At 31.4% G+C, this 11,021-nt stretch overlaps 1 protein-coding gene across 1 annotated transcript; it reads left to right on the top strand.

Moving 5' to 3' along the window:
- Positions 1–298: 298 nt before the first annotated feature.
- Positions 299–10,693, top strand: LOC126885895 (GTP-binding protein Di-Ras2). The gene is made up of 2 exons (XM_050652690.1): positions 299–484; positions 10,412–10,693. Exons 1-2 carry the CDS (start codon positions 299–301, stop codon positions 10,691–10,693), a joined length of 468 nt encoding a protein of 155 aa, XP_050508647.1.
- The last annotated feature ends 328 nt before the right edge of the window (positions 10,694–11,021 follow it).

Genomic DNA, 11,021 nt, shown 5'->3' with positions numbered 1-11,021 from the left:
CACCACGTCAGTAAAAACTCTTTATCGAACTCGTATGTTATTCGCCTCGCTCGCTATGCTCGCTCTGCTTATAATATTAAACTCGTTCGATAAAGAGTAACTTTACTGACTTGGTACATAAATAACTATTACACTGTGTCACACGTAGGGTGGCGAGTGTGCGCCACTAGCGAGAAATGCCGTTTTTTGTGATATTATGTATAATTTGATAACAGTACCTACATAGTCTTAAATTTATGTTTAATTGGTTTAAATATTGAAACAGACCTAATATTTGTTTTTTTTTTATTTGCAGTGAATGAATAACAACGGAACTACCATGTCTGATTACGAAAGGATCCGCCTAGTCATTTTGGGCGGTCCTGGAGTAGGTAAAAGTTCCATTATTAAGAGGTTCTTAACAAATACTTATACCAGCAAATATCGTAGCACAATTGAAGATCTTTATAATAAAGAATATGATTTAGGACACATGACGCTTAAAGTAAGTATACTGTACGTAGTTCTGTAATCAATCCAGTATAACATCATATTAGAGTTAGAGTAAAAAATATATAAAAAAATAATGCTAAATGTACTCAAATGTAATCAAGTAAATTTTGAGCAATTAAAAATCATTGAATGCGTCGATTAAACCTATAAACTAGATATGAACTTTTGTACATTTATTAGTGCTACAGCTATTACAATATATGTCGCTTTGACTGATGTACCAGCCAATATCTTTTGACTAGGAGTCAATCTACCATTGACTCCTTGTCAATAATTCTATCGGATTTCTTGTCCGATTTAAATTCCTTGGTTCCCTCTAAGTGACCCAGTTACTCCCCCGATTATATGACCAATGCCCATAAAAAACGGATTTTAAAGTTAAGTTATTATAAACATTCATTTTGTATGAGTTGAAGCATATCTATAGGTGACAAAAACAACAGGCCTTTAAGATTCTGACTAAAAAAGTATTGATAATAGTTTATTCTTAAAAATGTAGCTTATAAAAAAACGAAAAACGGTCCTGTATGAAGTGTGTAGACTGTAGACCCAGTAGAATATGCTATTGATTATGTTCAAAATAAAAGAGCTAAAAGGAACTACAACGTTAACGGGGTTTTATTGTTTCATATGGTCAATGGACCTCTAAACATAAAAAACCGCGGAGTGCTACCATTTAAATGGGTGCGTTTGTGAAAAAGGGGTAAATCAGTCCCTAGGCACAGGGTGGATTAGGGTGAATTCTATGCATTTTGGTACAAAAACGCCTAGAGAAAAATTATTCCAGGTTAAATTTACTATCGAAATATTACCTTTTTAAAGTCAAAAATGATTTTTTTACAAAAATATATTAAAATCAAGCAAAAAGAACACGAAAGAAAGCAATTTTGTTTTTCCCCATAACCTTTTTCCACAAAGAAACCGGTATAATAATTGATATACAGAAAAAAAACTTTCACCCTTTTTCTTTAAAATAGGTTTAGTTGGAAATCTCTAGGATTTATAGTTTCCGAAATATAATTTTTTACAGTTCGCCGCTCACAACAATTTTGGGCCATTTTCCCCATTATTTCGCTGTTCTATTTTTCTGTAACTTTTTTCTATGCATTTCCAGGTGCATATATGCAATGCAAAATTTTATATTTTTTGATTTTAATGTATTCAAAAGAAGGTTTTAAAACAAAATACATACATTTTTTTTCTTAATTATTTTTGATTTTTTTAGAAAATTGCCGTTACATTATATATAACGCTAGAAAGATATAGGAACAAACATATTTAAAATATTTCCGATTATAAATTTCAAAATAATAAACAAACACAAAACTAGATAAATGAAAAATTATAATAAAGTTATTGTAGATGAAAATCTATGTTGCACTTGATGCACACTCCTACATTGCACTTGCAACCCATGGTTCGCACATATGAACTACAGCATTCATCTGAAAAACGTCTCCTTTTCTTATCAAGAGATGATCAACCTTTTCATATCTTATATCTACGACTACTTTGGACGAAGATGGCCTGGCTGTATCTTTTGGTTTGGTACCATATTTCGTAAGATACGATGTTACTAGATATCTTCGAAATTCTATTTGTGGCATAGGATCATAGGATCTATTATGTCCAGTTATGTCCAGAATCAATGTAAATAGACACCACCATCATTTTTAGAGCAAATTCCTACTTGGTATCTAGCTAGATTCTGGTCCATAATATCAGCTTCAACTTTCCTTCCACTAGTTTTTTAGCTTTTGCTGATGATCTGGAAGGCTGAGCCTCGTCAATATCATCATATATTTCGAAATCTCTTTCACTGTTTCGTAAAACAAGTTTAACAGGTGCTCTTAAAATTCTCTCTGACAGCCTGTTAAAATCATTATATTCCTCATCACCAAGCTCCTAGTCTGTAAGCACATTCAATTCTGGGGTTTCAGTACCTATATATAGCATCAACGTCTAAAGTTTCAACGGCATCAATCATCTCCAGCGCTTCTTGAAGAGAAAACCCTTTTCTGGAACAAACAATAAATTACAATTCCAAAAGTACCGATTTTTTCTCCCATATGTTCCTACCCTTACATATATGTAACACCAAAAATTAAAGGCATTTTTTACAAAACCAGCATAAAATTTCTAAAAATTTATATTATTATTAAGAAAAGGCATTAATTTATTCTCAATTGAAAACACTTTAAAAAAATATTATAACAAAAGAATACTAAAAATATACTTACTCAAACTTGAGATCCATTTTTACCATAAATATTATACACCGTCATATAAAACACTCAACTAAATAAACATATTAGATCAAATCCTCGAACCCACTGCTGAAAACGAGTAAGTCATGCATCATCATCTAGTTAAAATTAGAATCAATTCCCGAATTTAAGGCTTAATATTTTAGCGATTTCTGCGTTACATCTATGTAACGCTAGAAGCTTAAGGGTTAAGCAAGTTATGTTTTTTCAAAATTGTATACTTTTAGTAATTTTTGATATTTTTACGATTATTTTTTAAATTTCTCATTATACAATTTTTCTTAAACATTTGGGTTTACCTTGTGTTGAATAGAAAATAAAGGTTATTTTCTCTACTTTAAATTGGTGTACCGTAAAAAATTCTAGGACTGTTTTTAAACAGGATATCCCTAGGATATCCAAGGGTATCCGTAATTAGAGAAAAATTTTAATTTTTTTTTATTTTTTCAATTAGAAGCATATACTTAATTGGACATTATAACATAGTTCTTAATATTAATAAGTTTTCTTTATAACACTTTTCGATATTGTGAAATATAAAGGTACTCTACTCTTGGGCGAAATTCATATTTTTAACCTACGTCGTATATTATTGATAAAATTTTATATGATGATTGCATCTTAGGTTTTAGACTATGTAGAGCATTTTATAAGGAATAAGTTTTTTCATAAAGTTAATAATAAAAGACTTTTTCCATATGGTTCTAACTTGGTGGGACATATTACGTATAAATCACAATTTTTAAAACATATCTTCCTTAAAAATTACCCTAGAATTTTTTATAATACACCATCTTAAAGTAACGAAAGTAAGCTTTCTTTTTTATTGCACAATGTATATACCTAAATGTACAAGAAAAAAGTTATAATGAGAAATTCAAAAATAATGGTAAAATATATCAAAAATCATTAAAAGTATAAAATTTTGAAAAACCATATATCTTGTTTAAAAATATTCATACAACCTTTTACAACAGACCATTTTAAAAGTAATTGACTTTTCCTCTTATAAAGTGTACTACTACATATACCTAAAGTTGCGTAGAAAAAAGATACAAAACAATGTTTGCAAAATAACGAGGAAAATGGCCCAAAACCGCAGTGAGTGGCGAAATTTGAAAAGTCATGTTTCAGAAACTGTAAATCCTAGAGATTTCTACCAAACGTCATTTTAAAGACGAAGGATGGAAATTATTTTCCTGTGAAGCAATAACTACACCTATATCCCCGTGGAAAGTAGTTATGGGGCAAACAACACAATTGCTTTCATTTATGTTTTTTTTTGCTTTTTTAAAATATTTTTGTAAAAAAATATTTTTACTTTACAAAGGTGATATTTCGATAGTAAGCTTAACCTGCTGTAGACGTTTTTGTACCAAAAGTGCATAGAGCTCACCATAAGTCAATGTGAGCCTAGGGACTAATTAACCCCTTTTTCAAAAACTCACCCCTTTAAATGGTAGAACTCCGCGGTTTTTAATATTTAGAGGTCCATTGACTATATGAAACAATAAAACCCCGTTAACGTTGCAGTTCCTTTCTAAAGTACATGATCAATAGCCTAGAAGCAGAGTTGTAGCTCATGAAAAGGGGGTTCTTATTCATCAAATTACAAATAGAATATTTCAATGTGAAATAACCAAAATATGCGGCACTTTTCGGAAAAAACTAATCCAAACTTTTACGTGTTTAAAGAGGTTTGTATTTTTAAAAGTATATTATTTTTTTATAAAAGGAGCTTTTGTATTTTATAAAAGTTTCTAGCATCAAAACTATATAAGTTACGCTTTAATAAACGCTGTACCATTTTTTGATAAAAAACAATCGTGATAGTCACCCCTAATAAGCATCCCGAATGAAATTAATCGTTATCGCTTAAGAGCATAGGCCTAAAATTTGTTTGCAATACTAATTTAAATTCCAACAAAAGGTTTCTTTTGGATGAGATATTCGAAATTAAAAATTAGACTTACTTGTCTCTGTTTTACCCCTGTAACTTATTCAAAAAAACATTATAGAGGTTTTCACGGACTTTCGACCCTCGCTAATAATGTAATTTTTAATTCTACATTAAAATTTTTCAAAAATACTAATTACTTTTTTACGATTAGAAAAAATGAATGCATGTAAAAAGCATTTCAAGCAAATTTTGCGCCTACCCACTTAATATACTTAAAACTTTTGTATTGTTTAGATTATGAGATGTAAGTTTCACTGGTTTGAAGTGTCTATTTTTAAAATGGCTGTAGTTGAAAGTGCTTGAAAGAGTCACTAATCACGAGAGTATGCAAACTTTGAACACCCATATCTTAGCCAGTTTTTTCTTATAGAAACACAAAAAACTCCAAAATATTCATGAAAGCAATGCAGATATTCTGTTACCCCTCGAAATGTTAAAATGGTTTCGAAAAAAAGAAGACTTTTTTTTAATTTAAAACTAAACATTTTCAAAAATAAGCACTTTAAACCGGTGCAACTTACAGATCATAATAAACGATACATACTTAAGTAAAATAAAATATAAAACTGAAACTATCATTTGGATGCTATTTAGAGGATGATTTTCACGTTTTTTTTGCAAAAAATAAAAGGACTAACCTTATTTTGAGCGTAAATTACATGAAGACCTGTAATTCTAATAGATCTAAGTGTCACTTATTACACATATTCTTTTATTGCTGCTAAGTGATCTGTGTTCCTATGCCAATGCACTGCTAAGAGATCTATGTGCCAAACACTCTATATCTCCAAACGGGTACAAAAATTGCAACAAATATTTTAGCAGCGCATTGACATAAGGACATAGATCACTTAGCAACAATAAAAGGATACATATTTATAAAAAGTGGCACTTAGATCTATTAGCACTTCAGGTCGTTAATTAGTTTTGGTGTTAGAAACAAAAATTAAGTTTTTAAAAACTTTAAAATAAAAAAGTTTTAATGAGGTTTTCCCGAAAAGGACTGCATTTTTTTGGTTATTTCACGTTAACATATTCGATTTATAATTTGACGAATAAGCACTTACCTTTCATGAGCTACAACTCTGCTTCTGCTAGGTCTACAGACTTCATGTATGTACATTTTTTTCGTTTTGTTATAATGGTAGGGGAGCAAAGTATGCTAAATTTGCAGTCACTCGAGCGTTATGTGGACTTATTGGGTTGTGAAGAGTAGGTTCTAAAACCAAAAAAATTTAAGTAAAGTTTTCCATTTTAGTGGGCGCTTGCCATTTTTAAATTTAATTTTCCATCTCCAACAATCGTTTTTTCCGATTATAATGCCATCTATCCCTAACTCGAAAAAATGTTTCGAATAAAAGTTACTTATTTTTACGTAAGGAATCCAAATCTGCAATAAAAATGGCGAGTCCTATTTAAGATTTTAAAGTAACTCCCTACCCCACCTCCTTGGGGGTCCTGTTTGGTGTCATTCGATAGATTTTTCAAAAATATTGAATAAGTGTATATTACAGTTTTTCGATCTGATGTTCATTACGCGAAATATCGCGAGACTCGTATTTAAAATATTAAATTTACACCCCACCCCTCTCTGTGGAAAGTTGTGTTTGGTATATATTTATTTTCCAAATATTTATTATTCCAAATATTGGAATATTTGCTTTTTTCTTGTGAAACTTTGGGACTCACCCATTTCCTTCCGCCCTGCTCAAATCGTCAGATTTTTGAAATATACACTATTTTGCATGCACTTAACTTACCTTATCTTAATCTGACAATTTTGAGTTTTTTTAAGGATAGATTTTTTCTTCGGGCCCCCCTTAACGCACTCCCCTGTGTTAAGAGCCAATATATGGTATAGGTATATCTGCAGGGTACCAGGTTTCTCCCATATGATGTTGTTCTGAAGCTATTTTCTTGTGGCATTTTTACAATTTTAACTATTTATAATATTTTGCAATTTGCAGATGATGTTGTGTTGTACACCTCCCATTCTTCCCTAGACATTTGTAGACGTCAACTTGAATTTACATTAGATTGTGTAAAAAATGATTACCATTCTCTAGGCTTATCCATATCAACCACAAAGACTGAAATTTGCTTTTTCTCCAAAAAACGCCAAATTCCTCAAGGCACCTTCAAATTAGGTAGAATAGAATTTCCGATAAAAAATTGTGTTAAATATCTTGGGACGTATTTGGATCGTAAATTGTTATGGAAGGATTAAATTCATTCTATTATAAAGAAATCAGAAAATTCTATCAATATCCTTAGAGCTTTTTGTAGAACCGGTTGGGGAGCTGACCCGAATATTGCATTGCTATTCTATCGCTCAATGATTCGACCAATTTTCGACTATAGTTGTAATTTATATGGGTCTGCGTCAACAGGATATCTTAATAAAGTTGAAATCCAAAGGAATATATGTTTGAGACTCTGTCTCGGTTACTTAAAATCTACTCCTATTACTATTATTGAGATTGAAGCTAAGGAACCACCACTTACTCTACGTAGACAGTTTTGTACAGATAAGTTTGTAGCTAGAGCTATCTCAAAAAACGTCAGCTACTTAAGGACTATTCGTAACTTGAATATATTAGATTTAAGCCATAAATATTGGTGTACTAAAAAAACCCCCATATACATTGAAAGCTACAGGAAGTTGACAATGAATGAAAACCAAATGTACAAAAATAAAATATCTTTAATTTACACTAAACCTCCTGAAACTCTCTTTTCCAAGGTAATACAAACAAACTACATGGATTCAAACCTTCCAGGCAATATTATCAACAAAATAATTAAAGACAGGTGGCCTATGTTTCAATATATTTTTACTGACGGCTCCAAAATTCAAAATAAAACCGGATGTGCAATATATCACTGGAATTCTGAATACAAAGAATCATGCCGATTGCCTAATGAAGCTTCAATATATACTGCCGAATTATCAGCTTTATTACTTGCGTTTAAATATATAGCCTCTGTTGGTATGGACAATTATATCATTTTCACCGATTGTAGAAGTATTGTGGACAAACTTACTTCTATCCAATGGACAAAAAATCTAAACCACATTGAGATAGAAATTAAGAGTCTATATTATGATTTTACTTCCTCGGGCAGTTCAATTATTATTTTGTTGGGTGAAAGGACATTCTGGAATATTAGGAAATGAAGAAGTCGACAAATTAGCTAAATCTGCAGCTTTAACCAAACAAAACATAAGCAACATACTTCTACCAGTAACCGATATAGATAATATCAGTAAAAACCATTGCAAACAAAATTGGCAACGTGTATATAACCAAAGTACAACGGGAATAAATTTTAGAAATTGCCAGCCACTAATTCCCAATGAGAGATGGTTTAAACAAGAATCAAATAGGCTATTTATAAAAACAATAAACAGAATGAGGTCAAATCACGCACTAACCCCAGCATACAAACACAGCGTAGGTATCAGTGATAACCCATATTGCGCCTGTGGTGGAATGGGAGATCTACAGCACCTCATATTGGAGTGTGGACTGTACAGACAAAATATTAAAGTAATGTATGAAAAGTTAATTGATCTAAATTGTCCTTTACCTGTCAATTTAAACGAAATTCTTTTTCCAAAAAATAAGCAGACGTTACAATGTCTTTACGAATATGTAACGTCCTGTAAATTTAAATTTTAAATAGGCTTAGATAATAAAATTATAAAATTGTAAAAATATCACACAAAATTGAAAAATGTATCCATTAAGATAGTATAACACTCTGTAAATTTAGATAATAAGTAGGCTTAGATATTAACTTAAAATTGTTATTGTAATACCGTACAAAAAAACACAAATAGTCTGGCTAATTGGCTCTGTCAAAGCCATTAATAATAAAAAAAAACTATTTATAATGGGAAATAAGCCACAATATTATTAAAAAATGATTTTTATTAACGTTTCGACGCCCAAATCGGGTGCCGTTATCAAAATACAAAATACTACGAACATAAACAAAAATGTTGTTGCTTAGTAAAAAAATTCTTCTAATATTTTTTTTAATTTGACTCATTTATATCGGCAATTCAGATACATATGATACATTTTAAAGTAGAAGACTTTAAAATGATATTGCCAATATTTATGAGTTGCGTTCCTGAGACGACTTTACTGAAAGATAGTTCATTCGATTACATGAAATCGACCCCAACTCAAGAATATCCGTCACAAAAAAATCATAGCATGTGATCTGTCTTTAAAAAGACAACCATATGCAACCGTGACATTAAACTTCTCGCGTTAGAGATCTCATAGTAAATCACGAGGGAAAACCAGGAAAAACCTCGTGATACTATCCCGACATCGTAAGTATTTGGTCTTACATTTAATTTACTCTCAAAATTAATACCAAATTCTGACTTTACTATAATTTTGTTTAAATTATAAATAATATCAATAATACATGGATACATAAGTTATACTAAAATATAAAATATGTACTAACTCGACTATTGGCTTACTAATTGTGGTATTTTCTTTCTATTGACTTTCTCTTTCAGTATGGGTATCCACATCCTACTGCATTCCACCGAGGAATTTGCCACACAATTGGTTTCGTTTAGCATAATTAGAGCCGCTTCTTTGATTTTTCTCTTTTTACTATCTGTTTCTTTCAGGACTATACTTGAATATCTCCACTGAACTCTATGTTCATTATCCCATGCGTGTTGATATATTTGTTCATTATCCCATGACAACGGAACCCGAGTTGGGCGTCGAAACGTTAATAAAAATCATTTTTTTATAATATTGTGGCTTATCTCCCATATGATAATCTGATGCGCTCGAGTAACTTCAAAAATCCCCGCTTGGGCTCCCCTACCATAAAGTTATAAGCTACATTTTTGTTAAGACTATTACTCACTTTTTAAGTTATTTCAATTATCTCAGATATTATAATATTTATAACTTATGAAACAACTGCCTGGCAGAAGCAAAAATGCTATGAGCCACCTAACTATAATTAAAAAAATGAGATTGGTGAATTTACCGGTATTGTCAATATTTCTATGTGGTGTTCAAGATGTTGTGTTGGAGAATAATACTGCGCGTAGGTACCTTGGACAGCTCATCGGATAAAAGTTTGCATTGTTAACCAACTTGACATGAAAAAAGGCTGCCCACAACCTGTCTGAATTCTCAGTTCTTTGGTCACGTGGTTCGCAGAGGTGACGACAATTTACAGAGAAATTGTTTTTGAAAACGTTCCGAGGAGAATACCAAGAGGCCCATTACTAACCAGAAAATGCGATCACCATATAAAGATATATGATGTTAGTGTTGTCTTATACGTGTTAGGTGGCTTACTGACATTTGGGGGCCCATAAACGGTTGATTAATTGTTGGCATGTGTGGAGTGTTATTAGAAACTGATTGAATTTTTTAATACTATTTGTCGGTTTTCTCCAAGTTGGTTGACAGTTGAAGATCCTTGTATTAAATACGAGAGTATCTCTATTAATTTTTTGGATATTAGTCACTATTTTTTCACTTAAAACCCTGACTAATTAGTTTGGCATGTAAATAGTGCTGTCGCGGTAAAAATCACAAAAATATATATTCGGCCAAGCATCGATACAGCCGTATCTTTTGAAGGGTAAACGAATACTCCATAAAACCTTCTAAATCTAAATAATAAATATTTTCAGGTGGATATTCTAGATACGGCCGGTGATATGCAATTTCCCGCCATGAGACGATTATGTATAGCCACAGCCCACGCCTTCCTCTTAGTATATGCGGTTACATCTGCCCCTTCTTTGGACTGCGTAAAGCAGTGTTTCGAGGAAATTAGAGAGCAGCGAGGGGATTATCAGGAAATACCCATAGTGATAGCGGGTAATAAATTAGATTTGACATCGACGCACAGAGAAATACCGATCGAGGATGTTTCAGAATGGGTTTACTGCGAGTTACCAAAATTAAGGTGAGTAGCCTTTTAAGTAAAATAAATTTAGTTGAAAGGAGTGGATTTATAATACTTTACGAAGTTTGGTTGCTGAAAAGGGGATTGGATGTCTTCCGAAACTTCCTTTATAATTTTTAGGGTAAAGCGAATCATTTATAATATATTCATTTAAATATATTAAAATTATCAGTAGTAATTGCACAAGAGCTCTAAAATTCTATATTAATTTTAGAGATCGTGTGCAATTTGTTGCTATTATTTCATGAATAAAACTGTTCAAACCCAAAATTTTATTGTAATTTATTTATGTAAGTACAAATTACTACTGTTAAACACTCACTTGATAGAAA

Source organism: Diabrotica virgifera, chromosome 6, assembly GCF_917563875.1.
Source record: "Diabrotica virgifera virgifera chromosome 6, PGI_DIABVI_V3a".
NCBI classification, from domain to species: domain Eukaryota; kingdom Metazoa; phylum Arthropoda; class Insecta; order Coleoptera; family Chrysomelidae; genus Diabrotica; species Diabrotica virgifera.
Note: the sequence above shows the minus strand (reverse complement) of the source record. Positions and strands in the feature narration are given on the sequence as shown.